This window comes from Hemicordylus capensis, chromosome 7, assembly GCF_027244095.1.
Source record: "Hemicordylus capensis ecotype Gifberg chromosome 7, rHemCap1.1.pri, whole genome shotgun sequence".
Lineage (NCBI taxonomy): Eukaryota > Metazoa > Chordata > Lepidosauria > Squamata > Cordylidae > Hemicordylus > Hemicordylus capensis.
Genome location: NC_069663.1, coordinates 18,585,852 through 18,597,545, shown reverse-complemented (window position 1 = coordinate 18,597,545; position 11,694 = coordinate 18,585,852). Strand labels below are relative to the sequence as shown.

The 11,694-nt window shown below is 45.5% G+C and overlaps 1 protein-coding gene across 1 annotated transcript; it reads left to right on the top strand.

Moving 5' to 3' along the window:
- The first annotated feature begins 1,267 nt into the window (after positions 1 to 1,267).
- On the top strand, positions 1,268 to 10,852 carry IL20RB (interleukin 20 receptor subunit beta). The gene is made up of 6 exons (XM_053267566.1): positions 1,268 to 1,377; positions 2,689 to 2,879; positions 6,060 to 6,184; positions 6,507 to 6,657; positions 8,489 to 8,634; positions 10,724 to 10,852. Exons 1-6 carry the CDS (start codon positions 1,304 to 1,306, stop codon positions 10,850 to 10,852), a joined length of 816 nt encoding a protein of 271 aa, XP_053123541.1. The 5' UTR covers positions 1,268 to 1,303.
- The last annotated feature ends 842 nt before the right edge of the window (positions 10,853 to 11,694 follow it).

The following is an 11,694-nucleotide window of genomic DNA, read 5'->3' as shown; positions in this document are numbered from 1 at the left end:
GGAACGGATTAATGTGTTCCGGAGCCTAGAAAAAAGACCCAGACCCCCAGTAAGGCTTGCAAACTGCACAGGAACATTTCTTTTCAAGAATAAACAGGCAGTAAACAGGCAGGCAAGTCAAGGAAACCGCATGTAAAATTCGTAAGTCGAGGAAACCCCATCTAAAAATTTGTAAGTCGAAAAAACCGCATCTAAAACCGGATCTAAAACTGCCGTTTGTAACTCGAAAAATACTTATGTCGAGTAGTTCGTAAGTCGAGGGACCACTGTACACTGCCGCCCCACTTGACTCTTTTAAACTGCAGTGCTGGCAGGGGAAACATGGCGGGGCGGGTGGGTGAGTGCACTCTCCCCAGTCCTTAAAGGTATCCCCCCCACCTTTGGACCGCCCTCTGCCGGTTCTGTGCACAACCAGTGTTAATCACATGGGGAGGAGCATGTACTGCTTTATAGTACGATTACTTTCAAGTATTGTTTCAACCACTGAGGGGCGTGTTGGTTGAACCCCCCATGCAATCAAGTGCCCAGAATGTGTGGACAGGCACAACCTGCTACTCCCCAAAATGACTGAGATGGCCAGTCAGAGCGTTCCTCAAACCAGCCTAAAGTCAAGCGATATTTATATTTTTATTTATTTATTTATTTATTTATTTTGAAGTATTTCTATATTCAATGAAAATAATAAGATGCTAATTAAACCAACACATCAGGAATGTGTAGGGCATGGCATTTGGAGGTACTGTGAAGCATTAAATAGAGGCTAGTTTCAGAGAGAGGCCAATGGACTCCATGGATATGGTGTGTCATTGCTGGAGAGTTGCATTTCCTTAGGACCTCTCAGTGTCATCAGATAAAGCATTCTTTGGGTACTATGAAGGGCCCTGTGGAATGTCAACACATTCCCTCCAGGTTTGTCAGGAACAGGTCATGCCGGACTAATCTTATCTCCTTTCTTGATAACCTTACTTTTGCTTTTTCAAAGTTCTTTGATTTTAGAAATTGGGAGTCCACTTAAATTCAGAGTACTCTTACTTTGGGGTAAATACAGGTATGAAATGTATTTAACCTGTATTTTTAAGGGGGGGGGGCATCTTAAATTCAGAGCAGTCTTCTATTTGGGTAAATATGGTAAGTGACATTACGACAGTTTGGTTCACTTGGAAAAGGTGGAAGGAAACCTGAACTTCTCCATAATAACTCATAGAGCTAATTCTGGCTTTCTCTCTCTGATGTTGCTGGGTGATTCCTATGTGAAGGTGTCTTGCTGCCACCCCCTCAGAACATCACGATCCTGTCGACCAATATGAAACACTTTCTGGTATGGAACCCAGTGATTGTGCCTGGAGAAGCTGTGAAATATTCAGTCGAGTTTCAAGGGTAACTTTTCCTGCAAAGTTTCTCTCCCGTCTTGAGTGCTGGCTAATTCAGACAAGCCCTGGTACAGGGTAGAGTAACTGACATGCTAGACATGATATAGAGTAGAGCCCTCTTCCAACACAGAGACATAGGGAGCTGCCATCTACGGAGTCAGACCATTGGTCCATATAGCTTAGTATTGTCTGCACAGACTGGCAGTGGCTTCCCCAAGGTTGCAGGCAGGATTCTATCAGTCCTACCTTGGAGATGCCAGGGAGGGAATTTGCAACCTTCTGCAGAGTGGCCCTATCTGTAAGGGGAATATCTTGCAGTGCTCACAGGTAGTCTCTCATTCAAATGCAAACCAGGGCAGACCCTGCTTAGAAAATGAGACAATTCATTTGACAATGAGCTGCTGACAGTTTGTGTAGATCAGGGCTGCTCAACTTCGGCCCTCCTGCAGTTGCTGGCCTACAACTCCCATAATCCCTGGCTATTGGCCACTCTCGGAGGCATCTGGCTGACCACTGTGAGAAACAGGATGATGAATTTGGTTTAATTCAGTGTGGCCCTTGTATAAATAGTCAGTTATATCATATATTTTATGTTTACTGCAGTGGAAGCTGCCATTTGGATTTAATTCCAGGCACCCAAATGTTGCAGGTCTCACAGGCTTCAGAACAACAAGCTTATGGGATAATATATTCTATGAAGACTAGTGTGCGTGGTTACTGAAATAAAACAAGAGATATAGGAAGGAACAAGGCAAATCTGGAAGGAATGGTGCAAACCTACCCATGCAGGGTTAAGAAGTGCTCCCTTTCTAGGGATGTATGAAACATTCAACCGAATCAATTTGAATTCAAATTGATTTGACTCGAATCTGCTTGCACAGAATGGGATTCATTCGAATTGATTCAAATTCGCCTGAGCTCAAATCGAAATCACTCAAATTAGATTTGAATTCATTCAAATTTACCTGAATCCAAATAGATTCAAACAAATCCCCTCTGTGCAAGCAGGTTCGAGTCCAATCAATTCAAATTCGGATCAGTTTGGTCGAATTTTTTGCACCTCTCTTTCCTTTTCCTTGGCGGACCTTTATCACACACGTGGGAAAGCATGTTATCAGAGCCATAAGGCAGTTTTCTCTGAGCCTGAGGTACAACAATCCCCACACAACTGCAAAGTGAAAGCAGGCACCCCTGCATGAGGTGTGTGTCTTAGGCACTGAACATTGGTTTTCCCAGCCAAAAAGGCCTGAGGATCAGCATTCTCAGAAGACAAGACTATTGGGTGTTGTTTCTTCATGTTTCTCCCTGTTTTCCTCAGAGCATACGAGAGAGACTATGCCAACGACAGCTGGATCCTCATTGAAGAGTGTTCAGGCATCACCAATACTCAGTGCGACATCACAGAAGACATTTCTGCCACCGTGCCGTACAGTCTTCGTGTGAGGGCAGCCCTTGGCACGCAAGCCTCGTGCTGGGCCACGCTTGGTGGCTTCTTCAATCGTGTCACAAGTAAGTCCATTCATTTGCGCGCCGCTCGCTTCTGTGGTGAAAACCTCACACTTTGGACTCCGAATGAGCCGATCATTGGGTCCACTTCTCACTGAAGTGCTAAAGCTGTGACTGGAAGCATGTCATATGTGGCCACGAGTTGGGGTTTTTAGGTAGGCTGCCCCTCCCAGCTTCATGTTAGGCCTCTTGAGCCAGCTCGCAATTCATGCTCACGGCCACAAAATCAAAGCCAGAATTTTCACTCGAGGCACAAATGACCAGGCGCAAACTATCATACTTTGGACACATCATTTTATTTTATTTTATTTTATTTTATTTTTATTCTATCGATCTATCTATCTATCTATCTATCTATCTATCTATCTATCTATCTATCTATCTATCTATCTATCTATCATATTTTTATACTGCCTGATATGTATATCTCTTTAAACCAAAATTTAAAATATTTAAAAGTCACAAATTAGAATACATGACAATAAAAATAGCATAAAATTATTAAAACAAGTTTTTAAAAAATATATATTAAAATTATTTAAATTAATTCTAATTAAAAGCCTGAGAGAACAGGAGGGTCTTGAGGTCCCTCCTATGCAAAAACACAGCTCTCTTGAGAAGTCCATAATGCTGGGAAAAGTTGAAGAGGACGACCAGCAGCAAGGTGGATGGACTTGATTACAACAGCAACTAATGCACTACTGAGAGACCTTAAAGGCCAAGTTGAAGATAGATCATTCTGGAGAGAATCCATGGGAAGAGAGCTGGTCTTGTGGTAGCAACGATGACTTGTCCCCTTAAGCTAAGCAGGATCCACCCTGGTTGCATACGAAAGGAAGACTAGAAGTGTGAGCACTGTAAGATATTCCCCTTAGGGGATGGAGCCGCTCTGGGAAGAGCATCTAGGCTCCAAGTTCTTTCCCTGACTTCTCCAAGATAAGGCTGAGAGAGACTCCTGCCTGCAACCTTGGAGAAGCCGCTGCCAGTCCGTGTAGACAATACTGAACGAGATGGACCTAAGGTCTGACTCAGTATATGGCAGCTTCCTATGTTCCATCTATGTGGTCACTAAGAGGCGACACCAACTTGACGGCACTTAATCAATCAATCACCATAAAATCACCCTTCCTCCCCAAGCTCATGTGCTTTGTGGGCTGTAGGAAAATCTGTATTTTTCACGTTATGAAAATAGCATGTCAGCAATTCATTGGTAGCACAGATTGCTCTCGCAGGACAAGAGACAAGTATCTGGCTTTCATGGCATCTCGCCATCCAAGTATGTACCCCTTCTGCCATTGTATCTGTGGACCAATTTCCCTGCATCACATTTGGGATGGTATAAACTCCCTTCGAGTTTAGACAGAGCTGGTCTGTCCTCCCCTCAGCTCCTGCTGGTACTCTTACTGCCGATGTAGCCTGCAGGCAGAATTGCCATCTTTGCAATTCAAGAGGCATTTCAAGTCTGTGCAGGATTGCTAAATGCCTGGCTGGTAGTGGAATCCAGTTTCCACTCCGCCTTAGCCCCAAGGAGCTCCTACTAGAAAAACAAGAACCGATCAGAAGAAAATAGAGGACAAAGGCAGGACGGTGCCCCAGAGATGGGGCCCAGGCTGTGGGGCTCCTCACCTTTCAATTGAGTACATTCAGTTCAGCAGAGAGCTAGTCTGGTGGTAGCAGGCATGACTTGTCCCCTTTGCTAAGCAGGGTTTGGCCTGGTTTACTTTTGAATGGAAGACAACATGTGTGAGCACTGTAAGATATCCCCCTTAAGGGATGGGGCCGCTCAGGAAAGAGCATCTGCATGCATGTTTGCATGCAAAAGGTTCCAAGTCCCCTCTCTGGCAGCATCTCCAAGATAGGGCTGAGAGAGACTCCTGCCTGCAACCTTGGAGACAGGGGCATAACTATAATAGGGCAAGGGGAGACAGTTGTCTGGGAGCCCACTGCCTTGGGTCCCCCCCCCGAGGCAAGTCACATGACTGACTCCCCCAGCCACACACCTGCCCAGTCTTCCTTCAGTTGTATTCATCCTCCGAAACTGATGTGAGTATTAAGTCCTGGAGCTACCAGAACAGTATGTCTTTTTCTAGTACCATTAAATGACTTGCATCGTCCACAATTTACAAAACCTTTTAAAAAATAATTTAGGATGATGTTATATTGTGGCCCACTCCAACCTTGCTACGCTCCTGCTTGGAGAAGCCGCTGTCAGTCTGTGTAGACGCTACTGAGCTAGATGGACCAATGGTCTGACTCAGTATATGGCAGCTTCCTATGTTCTTAACATCAAATGGGAGATGTCCAGAGTAATGGCAGGCACATCACCTGTTTTCCTGTCTGTGGTGCTGCAATTTGCCTCAACACCTTCTGGACTCTCATCCATAGCGCAGGGCTGAAGCTTTGGTGTGTCTGGATCACATGAGCCAGATGTGCATGTCAGTCTAACTCTCAGTGGACCAAGAAGGCAGATCAGCATCTGCTCAAAAAAAAAAAAAAAAAAAAAAAGGACAGGGCTGCAGTGGGAACAGTTCTAAAGGGAGAAACTGGGTAACCTGCAGGAGAGGAGATGGAAATGTCCATCAGGCTGAGCTGAAAGTCAGAATTCCAGCTTACGAAAAGCAGCTAAAAGAAGGCTGCACAACTTTGGCCCTCCTGCAGAGGTTGGCCTACAATTCCCATAATCCCTGACGATTGGCCATTATGACTGAGGATTATGGGACGTGCTCCAGAAACAGCTGGAGGGCCAAAGTTGGGAAGCCATGGACTAAAAGACCGAAAGCAGAAACAGAGAAACGAGAGTGACTGGAAGACAGGAAGTGAAGGATCAAAACAAGATGGGAAGCCATGAGAGCAGACGCAAAGCAGTGAGACGATAGCATTGGGGAGGGGGCTTTAACGCTCTTTCCCCATGCTGTTTTCATGTAAATTCAAAAAGCTGCTATTTGCCCCCGAAGGAAAATGCTAAGCAGTGTCCATAAAGAAGGAAGAATTAATGCAGGCATGTAAGGCCTGCATTGTTAGATGCCCATCTGACACTTTCCCACACTACCATCTGGATGTGCCATAGGTAAGTGTTGGAGGTTCCCTGGGCAGTCTTTGCACAGGAGAAGAATCCCTCTATCAGGGCAGGAGAGTGAGATTTGTGTTCATTCATGTATGTTCACATGCTTCTGTTCTTCACAGCATCCCTCATTCCACCCATGCTGACTGTCACAGCCGATGGGTACCATTTGCTGGTGGAGCTAGAACATCTTGGACCAGCTTTTGAGTTCCGGATATCCTACTGGAAGAAGGGCCAGGAACATGAGGTGAGTTGGGAAGGGTCCAAAACACTTGGGCAGAGCACCTGTTTTGTGTGCAGGTTCAATCCCTGGCATCTCCAGTTCTGTCTGGGAAAGACCCCTGCCTGAAACTTTGTGGAGCTGCTGTCAGTCCACATAGATCCGGGACGCATAACATTGGCCTGCCAGCTGTTGGGCTGTAACTCCCATCATCTCCTATTTTGTTTTATTTTCATTTAACATATTTGCATACCGCCCAAAACTTGCACCTCTGGGTGGTTGACACTTGCTGCTCTGGGCGGCTTTTCACTTTGGAATCCCTTTTTCACCCTGAATCCCATGAAACTAGGTGTATCGCAAAGTGGTGAGAGACAGCAGCAGCAGCGTACATCTGGAAACCATGGAAGCTGGAGCTGAATATTGTGTCAAAGCACAGACCTACGTGGAGGCCATCAATCGAAGCAGCAATTTCAGCCGGGTGCAATGCGTCAGGGCCACAGGTGAGAACGGCATAGGCACTTCCCTTTCCAGGTGTGCTTCTCCTTTGCAGGGGGAGGGCAGTCACATTCAGCATTCACTTGAGACCTTGGAGAGCCGCTGCCAGTCTGTGTAGACAATACTGAGCTACAGTAGATAGACCAATGGTCTGACTCGGTCTGACTCCTTTCTGCCACTTCCTCTTCCCCTTCTCTTCCCTTCCTTCTCCCTTGCAACATGCAAGTTCCTCTCTCCCTGCACCATGTGTGCAGAGATGCAGAATCCATCTGCATCCAGATAGATAGATAGATTAGAGATCCTATCTCTTCACTTTCCTATCTAGAATGGAGTTCTCTAATAAATACTCCTTATATTGATTTGAAACTATGAACTGGCTCAAAGTTATTTTGCTCTCAGCATACACCCATGCCTAACCAAATTCCGCTGTGTTGTGCCTCTGTGCACTCTGCTATAATGAAAAAGGGTTTCCCTTACCAGAGAGAATTCCCAACAGATAGGTGGAAGGTGGAGTAATCCTTTGCTCCCTTACTTATTCCTCACCCCTGAAACTGCTATTAGTTGCGGGGAAGAAAACTCATGGGCACAACTGAGAAGTAACCCTTCAGATCAAGGTTACACTGACCCTGCATACAAAGTACTGCAAAACCAAACAGCAGCAGTGTAACGTTAACAAAGGTTAAAACACATCTGGGAAAGTGTTTGGACCAGCCATACCTTCCCCTGAGAAGCTGTTCTAAAGCTTGGGCACAACAACTGAAAAATACTGCTAGATAGTGGCTATATTAGTCAAAGAAAGTATTATGCTCGGTCTCTTTGTTTAAAATTTTTGTGACTGTAATATAATAAATTCAATAAAATATGTATTTAATAGAGAATTCCCATCATTTCTGAAATGTATGTCTTGGTCTTCCAGGGACACTGTGCCCTACTTCAGGGTTTCGTAACCTTGGGCCCCCAGATGTTGTTGGACTACAACTCCCATAATCCCCAAACAAAAGCCATTGCAGCTGAGGATTCTGGGAGTTGTAGTCCAACAACATCTGGGGGCCCAAGGTTAAAAAACCCTGCCCTACCTTTTTTAAAATTATGTATTTATTTGTTAGATTTATATCATCCTCTTATTTCAGCACAGAATTGAAGGCAGTATAATGGAGGTCCCAATCAGCCTATACCAGGGCTGCTCAACTTCGGCCTTCCTGTAGATGTTGGCCTATAACTCGCATAATCCCTGGTTATTGGTCACTGTGGCTGGGAATTTTGGGAGTTGTCGTCCAAAAATAGCTGGGGTGGCCAAAGTTGAGCAGGCCTGCCCTACACTGACCAGACTTCGACCAGTATAGTTTCCACAAGGTGGCTGTTCCTGTCACTTTGTGTTATTCTTCCAAGCTGGAAGACTCAAGCTGGTCTTGTGGTAGCAAGTGTGACTTCTCCCCTTAGCTAAGCATGGTCTGCCCTCGTTGCATTTGAATGGGAGACCACATGTGAGCACAGTGAGACTGCATGAGACTGCATGTGGGCACTTAGGGGATGGAGCCACTCTGGGAAGAACGTCTAGGTTCCCTCCCTGGCATCTCCAGGATAGGACTGAGAGAGATTCCTGCCTGCAATCCTGGAGAAGCCGCTGCCAGTCTGTGTAGACAACACTGAGCTAGATGGACCAATGGTCCATCTGTATATGTATATGGCAGCTTCCTATGTTCCTATATAAGACAGTGTCACGATTGGGCTGCGTTTCAGAAAAAAATGCAGCCCAGTGACACCAATGTACATAGTACAGATGGTCTCATTGTGATCTTTGCTCTCTGAGTAACTAACTGCCCCTCTTGCCTCCAGTTGGTAAAGCCATCTTGGTGACCTTCGCTCCACTCTTCTTCGTTGCCTTCGTGGTGGCTGTTCTGGTCCTCCCTTTGCTTGCCTGGAAAACCTGCCGCATCTGCCAGTATTCCTGCTGCCCAGATGAGGGCCTGCCGGACACTTTGGTAATTTATTTTCTTATTCATGGATCATCCTGGCACCATAATCCTAGAGAAGGCAGACAAGGAAGCTCAATAGGAATAGTCACGATGGACAGATTTTGTTACCAGAATTTCAGTCAGTCAGTTCATTTGTCTAGCCAGATACATAACACAAATATTTGATTCGGAAATTGGGTCGTTGAAATGCCAGTTGTCTTTTATTTAGCAGGGGAAGAGCCCTTTCCTGGAAGTAAGTGACCTTAAGATAGTGGTGCACATGCTGGTCACCTCCAGGCCTGACTACTGCAATGCACTCTACATGGGGCTGCCTTTGTACATAGTCCAGAAACTGCAATTGGTGCAGAATGCTGCTGCCAGATTGGTCTCCGACACATCCTGAAGAGACCATATTACTCCGGTTTTAAAAAAACTACACTGGCTACCAATAAGTTTCCTGGCAAAATACAAAGTGCTGGTTATTACTTATAAAGCCTTTAATGGCTTGGGCCCAGGGTAGTTAAGAGAACACCTTCTTCATTATGAACCCTGCTGCCTGTTGAGATAATCAGGGGAGATTCGTCTGAGGGTACCACCGGCTCGTCTGGTGGCAACTCAGAGGCGTGCCTTCTCTGTCGTTGCCCCAGAGCTGTGGAATGGACTTCCTGCTGAGATCAGAGCTGCTCCATCCCTGTTGGCTGTTAGGAAACAACTAAAGCCACATCTCTTCAGCCAAGCTTTTTAGCTATCTAGTTGTTTTTATGAGCAGCTCTTTTCATTTTCTATGTTTTTATTGTTTTAAAATTTCTCGGTTTGTTTTATTGTTGTAAGCTGCCTAGAGACTTCAGTAGTGGGCGTTATAAAAATATGCTTAAATAAATAAATAAACCATCCATATCCCACGCCAGCACCGCATCTCTCTAGTGGTTGTTCCTGGTGTCTGCCTTATATTTTCTTTTAGACTCTGAACCCTTTTGGAACAGGAACAATCTTATTTATTATTCTGTGTAAACTGCTTTGTGCACTTTTGTTGAAAAGTGGTACAGTATATAACAGTCGTCGTCATCACAGTAGTAGTAAGGTATCTATTATTATTATTATTATTATTATTATTATTATTATTATTATTTATTCTGTTTAAATCACTTTGAGAACATTTTTAATGGAAATGCAGTATATAAATATATGGTTAACGCTGTTAACATCATACAGTGTAAAAGGCAGTGCCTTTTCAGAGCTGGTCTTGTGGTAGCAAGCATGAGTTGTCCCCTTTGCTAAACAGGGTCCACCCTGGTTGCATTTGAACAGGAGACTACATGTGAGCACTGTAAGAAATTCCCCTTAGGTGATGGAGCTGCTCTGAGAAAAGCATGTCCCAAGTTCCAGCCCTGGCATCTCCAAGGTAGGGCTCAGAGAGATTCCTGCCTGCAACTTTGGAGAAGCTGCTGTCAGTGTGGGTAGATAGTACTGAGCTAGATGGACCAATGGTCTTCTGACTCAGTATATGGCAGCTGCCTATGTTCCTAAATAGTTGGCAGTGATCCCAGTACCTCTGCACTTTAGCCAAGACCCTGGAACAAGGCGGAGCCTCCATTGCATGAACGGGTTCAAAGAACCCGGGCCACAGCTTGCCCCCCCAGCCACGCCCCGTGTTACACGGCAGACACAGAGGGCGAAGTTTTGCTCGCAACCTGGGCCGTACACCCCATTTCCAAGCCGATTCCCGGCCAGTGCTACACGGCTCCATTTTGAGCCGCTTAGCCCAGCGCTGGCTTCCTCCCTACACACCTGCCCTGGAAGGTGGGGACATGTTTACCCTCTGTTGAGTAACTGAGCGGAATAAATCTGCATGCTTTCCCTTGTATCTTCACAAATGACAAGGGTGCAGCAGATTTATTTTATTTTCTATTGAATGACAGCTGAAAATTGAAGGACGGGCCTAGAGAGCCAGGCGTCCATGTGACTCTGTCCCTCAACATGAAGAAGCGATGTACAGATGGTAGATAGAGCTAATTGTTTGCAGCTGTGTCTCTGCAGTGGAGAGAACATTTCTCAGTCGTTTTCCCTGTTAAGTTGTTGTTGTTGTTGTTGTTGTTTTTTGCTTCCCCTTCTCCAGAAACTAACAGCATCGCCTGCTGGGTTGCTAAATTATGGGGGAGACGAGTTCGAGAAATGCGACGAATCTGTGCAAGTGCTGCCCCGCCACGAGCTTCTCCTCCGTTCTTGGATTCATGAAACTCTTTAAGATCATGCTGAAGACACTTCCACAAAACAAGGTCGCAAAGCCTGCCCTCATCCCTGCCACCCTGAACGGTGCAGCTTTCTTTTGCTGCAAAGCAGGTCTCCCAAAGACAGGAAATTGAGGATTTGGAAATCAAGCACACCACATGACAAGCAGTACTGCAATTCCTGTGCTTGGAGTCTTATAGGGAGGCTCGGGGCGGGCTGATCCATCCACTCTATCTGACAGAGAACCAGTTCTCATGAATAAGACACAGGGACAGTGTTTGTAGCCACTGGCATCATCTACAGTGCGAATACAGTGGAATCAGCCCAAGGACTCCAACGTATCATTTGTACTCTCAGAAGGAGACACACGTCCATGCTGATTTTTCAGGACGGGCCTGTGAGTGAGGAGGAACAGGTAGGAGTTTAATCTCCTGCTCACAGAACTGTTCTGCAAAACCCAATGTGGAGTTTGCAATCAGATGGGACAATTTTTGCAAGTTCTCCTCCATCGAGAGGAGAACATCACTACATAGGAATAGGTCCTTTGTTTATGGGATCATTAGGCTTGACTATCATCCGTACACTTTCATATACTAATTGGTCTTAGTAGTCAGAGAAAGGTTTACCACCATATAGCTTTCCCCCCTGTCATGGGTCGTAGAAAGACAAACAATTACTGCCTTGATGAGCCCAGAACTCAGGATGGAGTTTGAATGGATCTTTCAAAAAGACGTTTGCAGCACAAGCCTATGCATGTTTACTCAAAAGCAGGAGCCACTCTCAGTGGATGACCTACTGTGCAAGGGTATGCCAGCCCAGTAACAGTGAAAAAAGGAAACTGAAACAAAGCTGAAATAC

Coding starts and splice junctions, on each gene's coding strand:
- IL20RB (XM_053267566.1), top strand. CDS start 1,304: ATGAAACACTTTCTGGTATGGAACCCAGTGATTGTGCCTGGAGAAGCT. Junction 2,880..6,059: donor CTTCTTCAATCGTGTCACAA/GTAAGTCCATTC, acceptor TGTTCTTCACAG/CATCCCTCATTCCACCCATG. Junction 6,658..8,488: donor GCAATGCGTCAGGGCCACAG/GTGAGAACGGCA, acceptor TCTTGCCTCCAG/TTGGTAAAGCCATCTTGGTG.